The sequence below is a fragment of the Chelon labrosus genome (assembly GCF_963514085.1).
Source record: "Chelon labrosus genome assembly, chromosome: 16".
Taxonomy (NCBI): Eukaryota; Metazoa; Chordata; class Actinopteri; order Mugiliformes; family Mugilidae; genus Chelon; species Chelon labrosus.
In genome coordinates, this window is record NC_140349.1 from 16,608,818 (window position 1) to 16,629,249 (window position 20,432).

The following is a 20,432-nucleotide window of genomic DNA, read 5'->3' on the forward strand; positions in this document are numbered from 1 at the left end:
TCACTCAAAATTAATAAAATTTGAAAATTTGAAAACAGTAACATTAGCAGTACAGTATATTTTCCGTCTGCAGTGAACTGAAGACTGCAGATGATCTGATGAATAGTTGTTTTGTGGCACAATTGAAGTCGTGTGGAATAAAAAATATAAAGCGCAAGGGAAATATATTTTCTAAAATGAATTAAGTAACTTTAGTGATTAATAAAGTTTTCGCACAGTCGCGGGCTCCTCTGGTGTTCCCCCCTTAACATTCACAGCATCACTGGTACTGCTCAGCATCCCGGAAGTTGAGCATCATTTTCTCTCTCAGGAAGAAGAACGCATCATCGTCAGAGCTTTGACAACAACGGGGACAGTGGCATAAACATCGGCCCGACCGGCTGAAATTCACTCTTTTTTGCCACTGGATATCACACTAAAAGGGTACCCTTTCTATTTCTTGCTAAATTGACGCCTGTTATCGTTGCCTCTTGTGTCAGCCAGCTAGCTGTCTAACTAAGATAATGTTTAGCTAGCTAGCGACTTGACACGACATGGCCTGCTTCACAAGCTAATGTTAGCTCCTTAGCAACCTTAAGCGAGATTAACCTCAGGCCGACTGAGCTCGTTTCAGACGACAGAGCTGTGCCTTAGCTGTTTAGTGACACAGTCGCCGTGTGTTGGTTACAGTGTCTCGGTGCACTGACGTTGTATGTGAGGCGGTTAGCTGAACCCGAGCATCAGCTATGACTTAGTCATTTCACGTTCATTTATCTTAGTCTGGGGAGGGGTCGTGGGGAAATGCAGGGTTTGTTGTTTTAACTTCGTTAGCATCAGTGAAAATATGATACAAAATAGCTGCATCACTTGCGAGCAGCCGCACCACCACAGGCTTGTTCTAGCTTTTAAAAGTCAGCTGTCTTGCTGTAAGGTACTTAGTCAGATGGGTGGGGTGCTGCCTTAAATGGTAAATGATAATAATAGTGTGATTTCCACGCCCCTTGTCTACACCAGCGATATATTCAGCAAATTATATCTTCAGCAATGTGGTACCGCATTTTGCAGCAATGTTGGATGGCGTGTAAGAGAAAAACATGTGAAACATGTAAAGTTTGAAGCTGCAGAGATCTGTTACAGTAGGAACCACCGGCTGGGTGTTATATTTCCTATAATATAATTAAAAAAGATATCATCTTTCCTTAGGTTGTCTCACAATGCCGTCACCATCTCTGACTTGACAAAGCTCCTCCAGAGCCACAGAAGACACATTACACAACGGTTTCCACAGGCTGGGTAATGTCTTTTTTTTTATTTTTTTATTTTTTTTACTGTGATTATTAATTTGACTTTGACAAGTAAACTCATGGATACACCGCTGTGGAAATTCTCCTTTATAGATGAAGGTTCAGAATGATCTCTCATTGCCTTCAGACTTGAAAGTAACCCAAGTTACAGGGCAACAGCAAGGCTGGTTAGGCTAGGCTGTGTTTTAGCACAGAAGCAGTTGTTGCCTGAGAAGCAGCGCCACCTTAAAGGTTAAAGCTGCGGAATAGACATTTCCACATTTTAGTAACCACCACAGATGGCATAAAACATTTGATATAACATGCTGCTGCCTTGCTCTCTTAAATCTATTTTTTTTTTACCTCAATATCAACTAATTATTGCTCTAAAAGTTATGTTCCATATTCATACAGCATGTGAACACAAACCTCTAGAGCTCTTTTACAATATCCAAATAATTTTCTGTTGTGTGTGTGCATGTGTTTGCATGTGTCACAGAGAAGTGTTTTGTTCTTTACTTCTCTCCTTCACTGCTCCTGATACTCATCTTCTCTGTCCCCCTGCTGTTTTCCCCATGCAGACAAATGAAGTGACCACCAGGACACAATGTCATCGTTCCAGGTGGTGGACTCATCGCCGGGCAGCAGTGTCAGCGTCATGGAAACGTCCAACTTTGCCCATGTCATCTTCCAGAATGTGGGAAAGAGTTTCCTACCCCAGGCGCCCTTGGAGTGTCGTTACACCCTGACCCCTTACATTGCTCCCCACCCCAAAGACTGGGTGGGCATTTTCAAGGTAATCACACGCACACACACACTACAGCTGCTGTTACTCAGACCGTGCTTTTAAAGACAAAGTCAAGCATAATCAATTAAGGAGCAGAGTTTTATTAATCTGAATCATTTAGGTTACAAAGAGATATGTGGAGATCAGAACTATCCCACACTCATTACAAAAGTGTTTTTGACATGGATTATGTGTTAGGACTTTATTAATTGGCCATAGTTTTGCACTTGGCACATCAACACATGCATCTGCCCTGACACTAATGGCTCAGCTCTTCACTACATGCCTTAAACCTCACCACAAGCTTTGGTGTGGTCGCTCTGTATGCAGAAAGAGGAAGAGTGTACATGGTGGGCTGGTTGCACTAGGTCTCACTGGGGGGGCAAACATTTGGTGCTCTTTATTTACCACTCTGATTCTTATTAGGTCTTCACATGCCTGCTCCCCTCTGTCTTTCCATTTCTGTGTCTTTTCTCGCTGCTAAACCGGCAGCCCCCCTCGCTCGCGCCGTCCTTTTATCAAGGCCATCAAATCTCACACGTAATTAACAGGAAATGTGAACTAGGAAACTTAATGTCTCGTAAAGTCAAAAGACAAACATTTTATCGTTGCTTAAGAACTGACTTCAAATCCACCAGCTCACTTAAAAAGGAATAAAGATGCTGGGTTTATTTGGAAAAAAGTCGATTGGAAAATGTAACTGTTGTAATCCGCGCTAATGAAACCTGTTTGATGGTTAGCGCTTTATGTCGGGGGAAGAAGAACACCGCACTTCATTAATCCTTTTGACGTACACGTCTGTCTTTTCATCTGAGATCGTATTTGATCGTGGCAAAAACGTGGCATTGTGAGTGTATACTCCATAATATAAGAATAAATCTATTCCAGTATGAAGAGTTCAGTAGGTAATATAAAAACAATAATCATCCGCTTTAATCAAAGGAGCGAATGAGCTTGTGCCACCGATCGGTTAATCAGTTTTATGCCTGGCTTTAGATGTTTGGAAGCTCTAACGTAAAAATCAACAGGTTGCTTTTGACTTACTAACCCACTGAACACTGATGAGCGAAACTGATGAAAATGTCGGTCTTCTCTTTTACATGTTTCCCCCCTAGAGCCAAAATCTTTGAAGGAGGGATGACTCAGTGAAAGAGTATTTTCTTCTTCTTACCTTTCACATCTATAGGCGTTACCTGAATGAAAGAAGAAAGAAAGACGGAGAGAGAGAGAGAGAGAAACAGAAAGACTGAGTAATACATCTGACTTGCTGTGAGGATGACTGTCACAGTTTATTTGAGTTGTGTACAGATACCCCCTAGTGGCTGAAAATGTTCATAGACAAATACTTAGGAACCTGACGTGACAAACTTGTTCCTTGATGGTTGTGCACTCAAGCAGAAGTCATATGCAGTGTATACACTGTAAACTGCAATAGTGTGCATTCTAAACAAGCTTGTTATGTTTTCTTTTGTTTTTAGCTCGACAACATTTTTTTTCTTTTTCAGTTTTGCTGAATCGAACAGTTTTCCTTTATTTGTCCACTGACGGCTTGGTTTCACAACAAACACGCATACATACATTCACATGCGCGCATAACTCCCTGAAAAGCCCCGTGGAGGCTGTTGGTCGTGGCATGTTTGTTCGATCAGCCGGGAGAAACCCGTTGAGTGGGTGTATAATTATCGTGTCATCGTGCTGTTCCCTCACACCTAGGCTGAATGATTGATAGCTGCTTTGCCTGTGATTATTTTATAACATCACTCCTGTGTTGGAATGCCACGGCGTACCTGGCCGAACGTCAGTCAACTTCCCTCTGCAATTAGCAAAATAATTTATGTCCCTTGTCTTAAGCAAACACACGTGAGCACACAAGCAAACTTGGCAGGAGTTCATTTTTTCTCAAGCTTCTCACTCAAATGTTCAAATGGAAGTGAAAAAGAATGTTCTTGGCCTGGGTTTACGCGTTGACAATTACTGTTTGTTTGCAGCAGCATTATACTCAGTGTAATGTGTTGATGGGGCGCAAACCACAATTATGTATTAGGGTTATCTTACGTGAAATTTAAACAAATGCTTTGTGTAGCTCAGCTGATTTACTGTTCTCAGGTAAAGCTTCCAAATACTTTGTCATATATCAGCCTCTACTTATTTTCTCCTAAATAGTTTTTGTACTTACATTTTTTTAAGTAATTCATTTGATTTTGGTTTGTTTAATTGTTTATGGCATAAATCATTTTATGGTAAATTTATTCTTTGCCTCATTTAGTGCAACAAGTTTAACAAAAGCAACCGCTCCCTCCCCGTGTTTTGTGTATCCTATAATTTCCTGTGTAGTGTAATCAGCCAACTCCCTAATTGTAATATTGTGATTATTATTTGGCAGTTGTCCAAAGGATAAATGTTTCTCTTGCGCTGCAATTATTCTAAAATGTTAAAAATGTCTCGTAGAATTGCAGGTGGTTGAGTTATCCGCAGCAGTTGTATAATGTCACCTATGTTAGCTGAAATGAGGTATGTGTGTGTTTGTGTGTGTGAACGGTCCAGACAGGGAGAGTGTGCGGTTGTATATGACGGATTTACGACGCAGGACCTGAGTTATGACGTCCACAAACACCCTTTCATCATCTGTCACCTAGAAACACACAACATCCAGGAAATTACTCTTCCCTTGCCATTTTGTGTAAAATTTTCACCTTTTTTTTCCTCTCGTGTTTCCCCCTTTTTTCCTTCGCTTCCATCGGGGTCTTTTTCTGCCGTCCCGCGGGTCTGCGCATGTGTGCGTGCAATGCACGCCCCTGCCCTTCCACCCCATTCTCACACCTTCACACTGCCCCTCTTTTTTTGTGAGTCTAAAAGGGGCAGGAACTGAGGGGAAGGAGAGAAGGAGGAGGTTTGCAGAGGAATGAGGGAGAACGGTTTTAAATGTTTCCATACTTGAACAATATGTGTAATCCGCCCAAATCCTTTGTCAAGCATTGTTTCAAAAATGTAATTCTTAAAAATGATGATATGGCTTTTAAACATATATGTTTAAAATTTAAATACGTGTGTGTTTATAATATCTTGCAATGCACTGTGCAACTAGCATTTGTTGTGTATTTTAATTTCTATTTACAATGTTCCTCAGGTGGGTTGGAGCACAGCCCGGGATTACTACACCTTCCTTTGGTCTCCTATGCCTGAAAACTGTGAACCAGGAAGTACAGTGCACAGGACTGTGGTGTTTCAAGGTACGCACACACACACACACACACTACGAAAACCACTATACCCTGGGTATTCCAAAGTAACTCCTGCATTTTACGGCGCATATAAAAACCAGCACTTTTATTTAATAAGGGAACACAACCGCAAACGGAGGCCTGGGACCTGAGCACCTCTCAAACCACACACATACGCACACACACCCACACACACATACTCACATCGAGGGCCTGCAAACTGGTTTTACTGGGCCTGGATCGGTCAGATATTACACAGTGAAAATATGAGAGCACGCTGTGGTGTGTCAGGAGTCAGTAAAACCAGTTGGCTGCTGGATATTCTCTGCTTACTCCTCCACGTCCAGAGAACCAAACCTAACTTTAAATAATGTGCCCTGGTTAGATCTCAGTGTGTAGCTATGGACTAGAATGTATAAATGGTAAGATTCTTTGTGTGTGTTCTTAATAATTTACTGACGACCATGCTCTGTGTTTTAACAACTTCTTTCTCCACTTTGAAGCGGAACAGTTGTAGACACTGTAGGAAGGCTGTGGCCTTATTAACAGAAGTGGCGAATCTTTAAGTAAACAAAGGAAGAATCTTACAAACGAACGTTTATTTCTTTGCGCCTTAGGTTATTATGTTCCCAAATCCGACGGAGAGTTTTACCAGTTCTGCTATGTCACTCATGCTGGTGATATCAGAGGAGCCAGCACGCCCTTCCAGTTCAGGTCAGCCACGCCCACCGAAGAGCTGCTGACTGTTACCGAGGACGACAGCAACTCGGACATACTGGTCGTCACCACCAAGACTGGCCTGCTAGAGGTAGAGCACACAAGATGAGGATTGTTTCTTTCTGGTCTTGACCCTCGATAAAGGGACTTTGAATGTATCTGACTGTGACATTTGACCCCACTGAGTATGGGGCATTATTATCTGCTTTGAAATCCATGAGTGCAACATCCATCATTGTTTGCATATTTTAATATTATATCAATTAATGATGCCCCCCCCCCCCCCGCTACCTTTTTTTCTGTCGTTAGCGCGTGGAGGAGGCACAGCAGGAACGCAGGGAACTGCTGAAGGCCATGCGCCTCCTGCAGGAGGAGAAACAACAGCTGCAGGAGGAGCAGAAGCGACTGGCCAGGGAAAGGGAGCAGGAGAGGGAGACATGCTGTCTGCTGCGGACACACAACCAGGTTAGATGGCGGGGTGCGCAGAAAGAGATGTTAGGTTTTCGTATGCACACACCAAGTATGTTATTATGTAGGAATGAAGGTGTCTGGTAGGACTGTAGAGGTTATGGAGCATATGCATGCATAAATGAAGAATTCATTTTTCGAATCAATTTGAATGTGTTGTGTGTAGTTGTGTTCAAGTGCGTACATGGACGGACAGGCACTATTTGCACGTGTGCATGGAGCCAGTTCCTCTCCAGAGATCATAGGTCTGTAGACTTCAAAGGCCTGAATTTATGAATAATCTGTGTCCACGTTTAAGGGACACTGAAGGAGCGGCAGTGTGTGTTTGTGTGTGTGTGTGAGCGCGCGCATATGTGTGCACACCGCTCTTTCTCTCCCCCTTTAACGACCTGACTCAGTGGGCCAAAACGGAATTGGGACGCAGTTTTCTTGGGCATCTGGCGTCAGGGACGATGCCATCGCAACCGCAGAGTGAACAAACATGACGTCAAACACACACAGGCCCGTACACATGCACAGACTGCACCCCCCCCCCCCCACCTCCTTCACTGTCACATTCAGGTTCTACACCACAGGGCCTCTCTAAATGTGCATTCACACGTGCACATGTGCGCACAAACACAAACACGCTCATTATGCCACCAGCTTGCAAACCCTTTTAGTCTGTGTGTGGAATGAGAGGAGGGTAGTCCGCAAAACCGCTTGTCTGAAAAAAGAGCCCGGCCCAGCCTCAGGGACAAACACCACTCAGTCACGCGATTCAGTGGCCACTGCTTTCTCACTGTCTATTTTCTCTCTGCCTTTTCTCTCTCTCTCTCTTTTCATTTACTTTATTGGCAAGAGAAGAAAATAATTGATTTGTCCACAATTAAAAAAAAAAAACAAAAAAAAACAACTAAATGAGAAAAAAAAAACGGGTAAACCTCAACACTCATTTCGTCACCTTTTTCCCTCATGCCTTTCCATTAACTCACTCGCCAACATGAGTCAGATTTTAGTATGTTATGAGTTGCTCATTTGATAAGCGGTAGCTTGGCACACACGCCTAAAAGCAGTCAACTCAACAAAGCTCAGTGAGACCGGGAGAGGGGAGTTGGCAGAGAGAGCTGAAACTCTGAAACTTGCCAAGAGTTCTGAGAGTTTGAATCCAGTCTCTTATCGCCCCCTAGTGTAGCCATGTGGTGCAGGTCCACAGTCGAAGCAGGCTGCTTTGAGTTAGTCCTCTGCTCTTTTTACGAAGGACAAAATCGCCATAAATTAAGCAGTAATACACACACGCACACACTGTTATTACCGTGCCGCATTTCATTCAACAGGCATGTCCATCTGTAGATATACGACCTGTGTGAGGTAGGTGTGTGTGTCTTTTCAAAAGCCTTTACAGAAGGTGCGTTAGTTCGTGGCACTCTGATGAAAATATCCTTTGAGTTTAACATGAAAACATAAGTACATATTTTGTGGCTGCTAATTTTACGACTACACTTTTTATAAGGTCTTTATGCACTGCTAAAGTGCTTCCCAAACGCCAGCCGTAAAAATCATACAGTAATCTAAGCAGAGCCAAGCCCAGAGGGAGACAGGCCTGAGTGTGCATTGGTGTGTGCACTCTACATTGGACTGATGGCTGCACTCTGTCTGGTGCTGTCCGTCTCGATGTGTCCTTTAATGTGTAGCTGTGCTATCTGTCCTTCTTTGCCTGTGTGTGAGAGAGAAAAGGAGTGCGTTTGTACTCACCCTACAACAGAAGAGGAAGGGTGTGTGCAGAGGTATGTTGTTCTGTCACAACCAATATTAGCTATGGGTGATTTAACGTCTTTCACACAGCAAGTTCAAACAAGGCATTTCCTCAGCAGGCACACCACATAGAGAAAACAGACCGCGTGCGGTCCGTTGCATGATATCAGGGATTTGTTTCAGGAATCTGCTCTTACTAAACTAGTTATTCCTGTGGGCCTTCACCACATAGTGGTACTGTTTGTTTATTAACAGCTACAGAACATTTCTGAATGCGTGTTTTGCATCCACCAGTTACAAATTGTGACTCACCAGAGTTGTAATTTGCAACTGGTGATTTTTTAGAGTGATAAGGCTTTACAGATTCCCAGAGGGGGAATTCAGGTGTTGCAGCTGCACTAGAAATATGCAGTACATGTAGGAAAGCTACATGCTGAATATTAATCTGATCTGCGTTTATTAGAGAGTAGCATGAGATCAGCAGCAGTGTGACACAGAGTATAAGTACATGACAGTTCATCCTCGCATAAAATTTTATCATCTGTTATTAATCACGAGGCTTGCATAAGCTCCAAACTTAGTCCAGTGCTTTTTTTTCCAGTGCCAAGTTCAGCCTTCCGATTCAGCAGCAGTGATTGGCTGGGGCCTCTGTCAGTGTGACCCATAACTGCCTCTCTGTCCCGCAGGAGCTGCTGCGCTCGTCGCAGGGCCTGTCAGAAGAGAGGGAGGAGGTGAGGCGGAGGCTGACGGAGGCCACTGACCGGGTCCGCCAGCTGGAGGAGGACCTGCTGGGAGTCACCCAGAGAGGCCTGCAAAAAGAGACGGAGCTGGATTGGTGAGCAGTAGAGAGCGTAACCATCAATCATCCTTTTCTGCAGAGACATGACTGTGCAAATATGTGGGTTTTGAGGGAGATTTGTTGCCTGCTTCTTCAACATCTTCATTTCACTCAACTGAGACTAATGATAGATGGAATCTTGCTCCTCTCTGACAAGTTAAACATCGGCCTCACAAATGTGCAATGTTTGTTATATATCTTAGTATGCATGTTCACCTCCCACCTTTAAGCACATACTCACATATATAAAAGTAAATGCTGAATAGAAATATGCTGTGTATCGTTTTGGCTTCAACACACGCGCAAATAGAGTTGTAATCCATCTTCAGTGTTACCTGCCTGTTCTTTTTTATAAGAATGGCATGAGAATTTGTGATAAAATAATGCTGTAGATTAAAGTTACTGAAACATGTGTGGTCAATATTAAATACTTCAGTCTGCGTGACCGCTTGAAGAAGCTGACAGTAGAGAGAGACAGTCTCGAGAGCCAGCTGAAGAACGAGAAGGATGAGAGAGATCTCTATAAGGTGAAAGATTTTCTCATTCAAAGAGTTACTAACAAAGGCTGTGTTTCTGTTTGGCGTATTGACTTCTGTTTCTCCGTTTCTGTCACATGCGTAGGCCCACCTGCGCAGCACAGAGCTGGAGAACACTAAGCTGAGTGCAGAGCTTCAGATGCTGAAGGCTGTGGAGCTGAACCGGGAGGTGACCATTGCTCAGTTTCAGGAGGAGCTGGATAGGCTCAGGGCCTGCGTTGCCCAGCGAGACAGTCTGGAGAAAGAGCTGCTGGCACACAAAGCTGACAAGGTAGTGTAGTACTGCCAGCATCCAGAAATGACAAAATATAAACATGAGGTAAATCATTTGTCTATTTTTCTGTCAGTACAGTATATGTTTGTACAGTACCTGTCTTCCTCGTGTCTGTAGGCAGAGCTGGCCCGTGTACGCGAGCAGCTCCGTCAGGCTGAGGAGCAGCTCCAGGCGTCCCGGCAGCAGGCCTCCCTCCTAGCTTCGGAGCTCCGTGACTCAGCCAGTGCCCGAGACCACACGATGACAGAGCTGTACCGCGCCCGCCTGGAGGTTGACAAGCTCCGTGCAAGTCTAGCTGATGCTCAGGCTGAGTGCCAACGCATGGAGAGCCAGTTAGACCGCATGAGGAGCACTGCACACAAGGAAGTGGTCCGTGTTCAACTTCCTCAAAGTGCATTTCTGTCTTTTGGCTAGGATTGAGAGAATTCTTATGCGAGACTTGGAAAGGAATTTTCCTGAGGGAACTGTCACCTTTTTCAGTTTTATTTAGATTTCGGTGTTTAATTTGAGAGTAAAAAAAAATCAGAAAATGAGTTTAATAACGGATCGCACATATTTTCTTCTCTTTTCGACTTTCTGTTTCAGGGTGTTGGGACCGGTGGAGATGTGACGCCTAGCATGATGGTAGTGTCAGAGGCAGAGGCCGAGCTGCAGAGGGAAGTGGAGGAGCTGAAGCTGCGTCTCCACATGGCTGCTGAGCACTATAAGGAGAAGTACCGGGAGTGTCAGCGCCTCCGCAGGCAGGTGGCCAAACTGAACACAACAGAGTCACAGGGGGTGAGTACGCCTTAGTAATAATAAATAAATAAATAAAATAGCAGGCCTTAAATTAACTGTTCCATGCAGGGGTAGTATATGCATAAAACGTTAGCGATTATATTTTGTTGATATGTTTTCAGGAGCCAAAGAGAAACGCATCCACCGAGACGACACAGGATCCACTGACCCCTAGTCCAGAGTCACCCACAGCAGGTACACACACCACTAGGCAACAGCATTGCATTGAAATATCCCTAATAGCATCTACCTAGAGCAAAGCAGCCACAGTCTACTTCATGAACTGTGTGTGTTTTTACAGGGGATATAGCTACCGCAGTTCTACAAGAAGCCACAGAGATGACAATCACCCTGGAACTCAACAACAAGGAACCCACGTATTCTGCCAACAACACAGAGAGGGAGGAAAGACAGAGAGAGAACATGCTGAGGGAGAGAGCTGAGGTGGATGTTGAGAGGGATGTGAAACTAAAGGAAGTCAGTGAAAAGGAGAACAAACAGGACGGAAAAGAGGAGAAGAAGGAGAGCCTGCCGGAGGAAAGCCTGAGGATGACGAGCTGGGTGGAGGTGGAGAACGAGAGGCTGAGTGCTGAAGAGAACGGCGTTGCCGAAAGGGCGCCGAACGCGGAAGGAGTGAGAGATGGTGTGGAGGAGCAGGGGCTGCTGGAGGTGGAGGTGGAGGTGGAGATGGAGGTGGAGGTGGGGGAGAGGAGCGTGGAGGAGGCAGAGAAGGAGCAGACTCGCTCGGTGGAGGAGGAGCTGGCGATGATGGAGGAGAAATGGAGGGAGCAGTGCGCAATCAACGAGACGCTCAAACAGCGGCTGGCCGACGAGGAGGAGCGATTCAGAGTAAGACAGTGACACACAGATCCCCAATGTGTAGACAATTACTTTTGAACCTTGGGCTATATGTGCTAAAATGGCTACATCACACACAGCCCTTTCTGAGAAGACACAATCCCACTGAAATCAAAGCAGAGATTTGGTGCTGTATCAATTTTATTATTTAAATCTGAATGTGCCAAATGAGGAGCAAGAACTGTGTAACTGCCCAAATACTTATGAGCACAACACTGCATCCGTGTCACAGATGAGCCAATGTGTGTGGTATGTGTGCGTGATTCAATAGTGCTCTTGCATTTTGCGTGCTATCGTCCAACAAAGTACCTACTGGCATTTAATCTCCATGAGAGAGTGTGTGTTTATCGGCGCTGTAAATACGGCTCTCCCTTCACTTTGATAGAGTCTCCTGTCTGAGGCGAGTGCCCGGGGCCCCGAGCTGCTCTTAATGGCCCCGGAGACTGACAAGAGAGTCAGCCGCAGAACGCCATGCTTTACGGCTGTTTACATCAGCCACCCGGAGGATGGAGAGAGGGAGAGGAATAGACGGGGAGAGACGGGAGTGGGAGGGTGGGCGGCACAGAAACACACAGCCGCAGACTCCCTTCACCTGGACTTAACCCGCTAATGCTGCGCCGTAAATTTATGGACGAAAGGGGAGAGCGAGAGAGGACAAAGGGAGATGAAAGAGAATGAGGAGGGGGAGCAAAAGAAGCAAACAGAATTTAAGAGTGAAAATATCAAGATGGACAGAAAGACATGAAGCAGAAAGAGAAACCATGGGAGAAGAGGGGATTTGGAACCTTTGAAATAGGCTGAAATGAGAGGAGAGCAGGCAACTAGCCATGTAAACTATCCCACAGGGTCAGTTCTGTTACAGAGGAAGAGATTTATTACAATCCCTCGGTCCCCTTCAGCTTTTCCTCACCACAGACCACGTTTCTTTGGCTTAAGTTATGCCTTGTACAGTAAGAAGCACACATCTGACGCAGGTTAAATGAAAAACGAATAACTGGGACGCATATTAATATTCAGCTGAACACAAACCGAAAGCAAGAATCTCATCAGCCAGACAAGATGACATGTGTCCAAACCCTCAACTCCCCCCCATTTAGTTGATTAATCCATGACCTCATGATAAGAAAATGATTTGACAAATGCTGCGCAGTTCGTGTGATTGAATTTAAATGCCTTTGTGACAGGTGGTTTGCAAAATAATGATTAAAAAAACATTTGAAGAAATTACATTTTAGACCACATAATGTATTCATTACTACAGAAGCATTTATATGAATTCTTTTTTATTTATTGTTTATTATATTTTTTAACCTCTAAAGAGCACTGAGTAGAACAAGTCCCTCTGCATACCTTTCAGCCATATGCAAGCTATACAGCATTGCCCACTATCATCTTATTACAATATTCTGTGGCTGTTTTTCACTATCCTAATCAGACAGTTTTCTTAAAATTTTTAAGTTATCCTTTTGTACTTCAGTCAAAGTGCTGAAAGTCGAAATATGACGAGAACTGAGTGGTGAGTCAGATGCAGAATGAAATGCAGTTGCAGTTCATGGCTACCACCTCACTCCTCAGGCAGCCAAGGCTCCCCAATTTAACAATGTTAAAGGTGCAGCACCTTTTATTATTATTATTATTAAGATGACATTGTAAATAACTTATATTGTAAAAGAACATTTGACATATTTTAAACAAACCCAGTTTCCCCCAGGATGGATGCTACCTGATTGCTTATTGAAGTGGATAGAATAATTTTGTTTGCGGTTAATATGAGTTGTGGGTTTTCTTATCTTGTCACCAGGTGCAGATGGCAGAGCGAGCCAGCGAGGTGACTGAACTCAAACGCAACCTCGCCCAGGCTCTTAGAGACAAGGAGAAGCTACAGGAGGTAAAGCAGCACCACCGATGCTCTGTTTATATATTATTATTCACTGGTGCTTCATGGCGGGTATTGTTCGTTCTGTACAAAGAGTCATCACTGTAAAATAATCAGGATTTCAGCTATGCGAATTAAGTTTTATTTTAGAAACTGCAGAGATCACACATAATAATGTAGACTCTCCACTGAAGTCCACCGCACTATCATCACTTTCAATTATATGCTGTTTTGTGCAGTGTATGAACTCTTTCTTCCCTACTCAACCCTCCCGACTACCCACTAATTAATACATCTATACTTGCTTCTTTCGCCCACTGGTACAGCGCCATTAGACAGTGCAAATGCCACACGACGTGTCTGTTTCACCTTCCCAACCCTGGTTTAAATGTTAAACCTGATAGCAGCGCACTAATGAAGTCATCAAGAGAGGAGGTCTGGGAGGAATAGGGGGAGAAAGGAAGGAGGTACAAAACGGGAGAGGGGTGAGCGCCTCTATCAGCAAAGCCAGAGCAGAGGGAGCCAGAGTCTGACACCCATTACAGTAATGAGTAGGATACTAATGCTCTCGCTTCAGATATAATCACAAAGGGCAGAAACGGTGTAGAGGGAAACTTAACTCCAAGCTAAAAGTACTCACTCACACTGTGGTTCCAGCTGTGAAAATGTCCAATAGAAATGTTGACTGAATTACTTTTTCCTTCCATATCTTACTTATAAAACAAATAATAATGGCGGAGCTGTGCTTATAACATTTGCACGTTTAGCATTTAACAAATTAGTGAAAAGTTATAGTGGACTATTGTGGAAAGTAGCCTACGTACAGTGCTTGACGTTCAAGTGGTAACATCAGGCGTAGGTCGTAAAAAGGACGTTGTTGGGGAACTATCACCAGAAGCATTGAGAAGCCATGAAAGCTAACGAGCAGGAAAAAATAAGACATAACTGAATGTTAGTTCTTGTCACTTTTTCTTCTCAATTATAAAGACATACTTTACATGGCTAATTTGCTGTCCGCTGAAAAACTTTCCTTCCCTCTGCCATTTTTGAACACGTCACAACTTGTAAAATCTGAGCTTTTGGAAAATTTCCGCTTAGGAGGTTGTAATTACCGCAAGAGGGGGGCGTTTATATGGATTCTTCTCTGTAAGTACAACCCAATTTGAAGGAATCATATATCCCAGAGTGACTGGACAGCATAAAATGCTGACTAAAGGACATGTATTTGTTTAAATTACATGTCAGGTTTGTAAAGTGTGAATTCGTGCTGACTCAGTGATGGACGCTGTCTCTCATCTCTTCTCCAGGAGCTGCAACGTTTCGTGTCCAGGCAGCGGGAGCAGGAGGTTGGTGTTCAGGGTGCTGAGGTCAGGCAGCCGATGGTGCTCCGCTACCCTCTCCCCTACCCCCAGGACCCCTCCCCTCCACCTCTGGTGCCACAGAGGCCCGCCGAGCTGCAGTACGGCAATCCCTACTCCACTGACACCACGAGAGGTGGGACACATAAAAACTGCTATCATCCTTTTACCTTCTCTTGCCTGTTATTCATTTAGTCCGGATGATAACAGCCCCACGTGTTTTATAGATCGAGTGGACGTTGCACTTTCTCCTGAGCACATGCCCCGTCCTCCACCCGAGGCTCCACCCTGCTCCGCTCCCTGCGCTCCCCCTATCACACCCCCCAGCCCGGGTCCAGGAGCACCGGGCTGGAACAGAGAGGTTGTCTGCATCCAACCGTCCCGCAGCACAAGTCCCCCAGAGAACGTCGAGCATCCCCCAGAGGAGCCACAGAACGTAAGCAGCAGTACATACAAGCACGCACAGAGAACAGAAACGCTGCCTCTAAACTAAACACATGTTGTTTTGATTAGAATTCTGTGTGGAGTTTCCCTGTTCGACTGCATACGAATCTATAAATAATGCACACATGAATAAATCTGTTCTTTTTACATGTGGTCTAAGATACAAGACTATAATTGATCACAGCATTAATTTGACCTCAGAACAGCATTTTCATTCTGGATGTTTTGAAGCAACACAAATGCATGACAAACTAATTGTGATCCCAGCCTTTATTTTCCTACCACGGCTTTGTGTTTTGCAGCCAGTGAATTCCTGCTACGCTAATCCCTCATTTACTTCGCCTCTGTATGCCTCGGTCTCTGGAGTGCCCCTCTCTCACAGAATGAAGGGAAATGCTGCGTGCCCTTAAAGGAAGAGGCTTTGAACTCATTTGCATAAAGCTCTAATTAGTGTCACTCCTTCAGAGCTCAAGAGAGAAGAAGATAACGAGAGCTGGGAGGGAATAATTAGGGGAGGTTTTGCATAGGGACAGACCTAAGATCAGCTAGTGACTGTCGGATTATATCTTCTGTTGTTTGGGAGCAAACACAAACTAGTAGAACTTTACTCTACCCTAATCACGTCATCCTAACATATTGTAGCGCATATTCTGTGCTCATCCAGTTCAGTTATTTCATGGAGCTTTTCATCCCCCCCTTCCTTTTTTTTAATTTTTTTTTAAAGTAGTAAACATCTTTAAAGGTTGTGTTTACGAATGCGTACAGCTCAAATAACGAGCCATAATTTTCCATCTTTTTTTGTGTGTGCTTGCGTCAAAGGTGAGTGACGGGGCTCAGCCATCTTGTGATCATCAGTCCAGTAGACGCAGCGAAGCCAGGAGCAGCTTCTGCTTTGACTCCAGGTACTCGCAAACATAAAGCTTGACTTCTGCAGTCATAAGAGAGTCAGAAAGAGGGAAAGATCATTAATAAAAACAGATGCAAAGAAAGTGGGAGTGAGATTCTCTCTCGAGGTGAGCCAAACGAGGCTAATCTGAAAAAAATAAAATAGTAATCCCAATCAATAAGCATAATTTCTTTATGTCTGATTTATTCCAAAATATTCAATTTACATGTCATTTTAGAAGCAAAAAGACACAAAATCTGACATTAGAGTGTTATCAAATTCTTAAAAAATGACTTATTGATTATCAAAATAGCTAATGATAAACGTCCTGTCAGATGACACACCTGCTCTCTCTAAGCGGCTTTACTCATCTGTACCTGTACTGGATCTCTTTCATCGCCCCACAAACTACATATAAATGTATATATACCGTATAATCATATGGTAAATTACACACATTTAGAGATTTACAACTTCCAAACGCAGAACAACACTTGAAGACAGCGTTATTTATCTAGCTTCTACCCCAGGCTCTTAAAGGGAGGAGTAGCACAAAATGCCATTAAAACCCCTGCAGGAGGTAAAACAGTTGCTTAATGCTGGTGACTCAACAGCTGCTTTCCAAGAGGCAGACGTTTCTGGCTTTGATTACACACATTCTGGTCAGTACAACAAAAAGAGGCCCGGTCCACTGGAAAGTCGAGGCGCTATTTTCATAACCATGTAGAGCAGGCCTGGGGAACCACCGAGGCGCATTCCTCGTGCTCAAGCCAAAAAACGCTGCATTTTTTAAATTCTGCATTTCAACTTTAGTTTGTGTTGAATTCTAAGCACAGTAATGGGGGTTGGGGGTGTAACCAGTAGATGCACGTTGGTTTTGATTCCCGTAAGATGTTTTGCGTCAGTCCGAGAGGATTTAGAACGGAAACCTGAATACGAAGCATTCACACCCTTGGATGCTTTCCTCTTTTATTGCTTTTATAAATGGAATCATGCTCACTGTGATTTGGCGTTTTTGACCAAAAAAAAAACAAAAGTCAAAGTGAAAACATTGTCTGCCTTCTGATTGGTGGCCAGCGGACCAATCAGGGACCTCCTACCCTTTGTCAAGTCCTGACTTCCTGAGTTATTGTTGCTAGGTTACACTAACTTTGGCCATTCCCATAGAAAAACGTTGAGAAGCTAACGTTAGCATTGCATACACTGGATATACAGTTTCTGCATGTAATGTAAAGTTATTTCCTCTGCTGTAGCCACACTTGTTGACTGACAATTACAAGTTTTTAAGTAAACTAAAATTACAGGTTTTCAACATTTTTGTTGACCTGCTGTTGTTTGTCTAACCTAGCAACAGTAACATAAGAAGACAGAGCTTGACTCAGTGTAGGAGGCCTCTGGTTGTTGGTCAGCAGATAAATCAGAAGGCCACCAAAGGGTTAATTGATGCTAGTAGTCACTGTAGTCAGCTGAGTGCAGTGAACGCATCTCAACTTCTTGTAGCCACACTCACACATCTTTTCGTCTCCCCCCTCATACACCCACCACTACCCTCCCCCTTTTCCACCTCTTCCCCAGTACTGACGTTCACAAGCGGTGCCCTCTGTGCGAGGTGATCTTCCCCCCGCACTTCGAGCAGCGCAGCTTCGAGCAGCACGTGGAGAGCCACTGGAAGGTGTGCCCCGTCTGCTCCGAGCAGTTCCCGCTCAACTGTCAGCAGCAGCTCTTCGAGAAGCACGTCCTCACGCACTTCGACGGCCACGTGCTCAACTTCGATCAGATCGAATGAGGGAGGGGCGGGTCAACGTCGTCCGCTATTAGCTCACTTTGATTCGGGTCCAGTTAAGTTGTCTTGTTAATATACAATCATTATAGCACTTTGTTTTGCAATCTTAAAGGTTCGAAAGAATGTAGTCAGGCGTTTGTACTGTGGCGGCTACTCCACCGATGTGTTTAGTTTAATCTAGGGTAGCTTTCACTTTAACACACAACGCGTAAGGGATCATTAACATTGAAGAGTAGTGCCATGATCCTTTACTTTTTTGTTATCATTTTTATGCTCATAGTTTTCCTTCAGTGGACTAAGGCACCATTTGAAGTGCATGCATATATTCTGTGTTCAAAACAAGTCATAGCCACAAAATTTCTTCCTACTTCTTGAATGAATTGTAGCAGAAAGCCGAGCCGGGGCTTTGGAGAAGGAAAAAAAAAAAAACAACACTTTAGTATCTTAATGTCCCTGTTCTTTAAGAAACCCTGACCATGCATCCAAGAAGTGATAAAGCAGCCAAGAGATCTTTTAATCGTCCACAGAATTGATGAGAGAGAAGAAGTGGCATTTTTAAAAGTGTAAATGGAGAGTGAGAGGAGAATACGCGGTACCTGCTGAGTGTGTACATATAACCGATGAGATGCGGTGATTTTCACCTGTGCTGTTGTACGTACGAGTGTTTTGCAAAGATGGTTTAAACAAAAAAAAAAGAAGAAACAGCACTACGTTTTCATGTATCTGCACTAAATAAGGCTTTATTCTGAATGTACTGTACATAAATGAAAATAAGTTGTGGAGAGACCTGTGAATTACTGTCGTGAACCTTCCTCCCCTCATCCTTACCTCCCTGTGATGAAAGAAGGACGGACCAATGATGTTTTACTTCCTGGTGTGCACTTTCTGCTCTCAGGTCGGTGGCGAGAAGCTGTGCTGAGAGACGGCCGTTTTAGACTGCAGGACACTTTTAACGTTACGTACTTTCATGTTTTAAAGTTGTGGAGAAAAAGTCATCGCTTTTGTGCGCCAGTCTGTCGGCCCTCACGACTGAATGTCACTTATATATGTGTCTTCACGGGGCTTCATACCACCGCTTGTCTATTTTCTGGTCATTACAATGTGTTCCCTGACAGTGTTGTATTCAGGCTTTAAAAGAAAAAAAAAGAAATACTGCACATGCCCAGTAATCACAAGGCAAATCTGTGTGTGTGTGTGTGTCATGTGTCTGACGCAGCCCTTTTCCATGTGAGAATGTCAGGACGCTGGTTTAAGTGTGTACTGCAAAGATCTTTATGAATAAAGTAAAGCTTGTCTAAATGCATTTAAATGCGGTTTCGTGTTTGATTCGAAAAGAGAAGAAAGAAACCACCACGAGTCTGAGCTTCAGAACTTTTCACTTTATTTTGCTGTTTTTTTTTTTTCAGTCATTTCCTGTTTACATCTAAGCAGCTTCTCTTTTGTGTAGAAAGACAGCTTGACATCATTTACAAGTCACTCTGCTCCTGTTGTACCCCCATTACAAAAAAAGGAAACGTTGGTCTCCACGTTACATACGAAAATATAATTTAAATGCACTTGACAACAGACGCACGTTACAATACATTCACTGTACACGGTATATTGAAATCCCTTCCTCGTCCCCCTCCTTGTGCACACAGCCTCCGCTCCTCCTCTCCCACGTGTGTAATACTGCGATAGGCCCCCGCGAAGGGCCCAAACTATTGCCATGGTGATGTCTGTGAGGCGAGGATGTTTTTTTTTACGAGTGTTTGACAGCTCCACTCTTGGTCCATCCCTCCGCTAAAAGGCAGCTTCGACCATTATCTCAGGGTTACTTGCAGGGTAGCAGCTCCACAGATGTACTCTGAGGCTGGTACCAACGTTTTACAGACGCTTCAGGACCGACATTCTGAAGCAACATTTGTGCTTGGTTTTGTAGCAGCACGCAAACTGAGGACACTGGAGTCTTTTAGCCATGTTAACCCTGTGGTTTCTGTGGCAACAGCAAAGTTGGAGGACGGGAGGTTGTGCGCATGTCAGAGGTCACTGTACCCATCTAATAAACAAAAGAGAACAAAGCTCACGTTTGGAGCTTGAACAAACGCTGTGTACAACGAGTACACACGAGAATGATGTCATGAACAAATGCGTCCTGGCGAGCGGCGGCGCTGCTGAACCGCTCCGCTCTTGTAACAAATGATGAAATCCCAGTCAGGGGCAAACGAGTTGGCCGACGCAACACTAGGTGACGCCAACGAGCGCTGCCGGCCAGCCCAACGTCCTGCTCCACAGGAGTTGAACCGGCAGCCTGGCACAGAAACGACACAATACAGTAATACTCTCTAGGCTGATGACTTGGATACTGCAGAAAACACACACACACACACATCACACACGTTCACACAATGGACTGGAATGCTGCTGTCTACAACCCACGCACGAATGACACGTTGTAGATGGTAACCCCTCTCACGTCCACTCTCTCCTTTCACACGTTACGACACAGAAAGCAAAACATTCTGATGATGTACATCCACGCGTTGTATATTTTTTTTTTTTTTAGGCGCCACGAACGAAATCATTGCCACACATTTGGCGACCTCCAGGGTGATTATGACTCTTTCCCCAACC

At 44.2% G+C, this 20,432-nt stretch overlaps 1 protein-coding gene across 1 annotated transcript; it reads left to right on the forward strand.

Moving 5' to 3' along the window:
• The first annotated feature begins 189 nt into the window (after positions 1–189).
• On the forward strand, positions 190–20,409 carry tax1bp1a (Tax1 (human T-cell leukemia virus type I) binding protein 1a). The gene is made up of 18 exons (XM_084563831.1): positions 190–423; positions 1,183–1,272; positions 1,844–2,058; positions 5,177–5,279; positions 5,888–6,078; positions 6,297–6,452; positions 8,876–9,024; positions 9,464–9,554; positions 9,649–9,834; positions 9,955–10,206; positions 10,423–10,614; positions 10,737–10,809; positions 10,916–11,463; positions 13,274–13,360; positions 14,656–14,842; positions 14,934–15,142; positions 15,970–16,052; positions 17,612–20,409. The coding sequence occupies exons 3-18, from the start codon at positions 1,870–1,872 to the stop codon at positions 17,820–17,822; spliced, it is 2,907 nt and encodes a 968-aa protein (XP_084419957.1). The 5' UTR covers positions 190–423; positions 1,183–1,272; positions 1,844–1,869; the 3' UTR covers positions 17,823–20,409.
• Positions 20,410–20,432: the final 23 nt, after the last annotated feature.

Excerpts from the sequence above, each read along its gene's own strand:
- tax1bp1a (XM_084563831.1), top strand. The coding sequence starts at position 1,870 with ATGTCATCGTTCCAGGTGGTGGACTCATCGCCGGGCAGCAGTGTCAGC. Across the intron at positions 10,810-10,915 it reads TCCAGAGTCACCCACAGCAG|GGGATATAGCTACCGCAGTT; the intron begins GTACACACACCA and ends GTGTTTTTACAG. Across the intron at positions 14,843-14,933 it reads CTCCACTGACACCACGAGAG|ATCGAGTGGACGTTGCACTT; the intron begins GTGGGACACATA and ends CGTGTTTTATAG.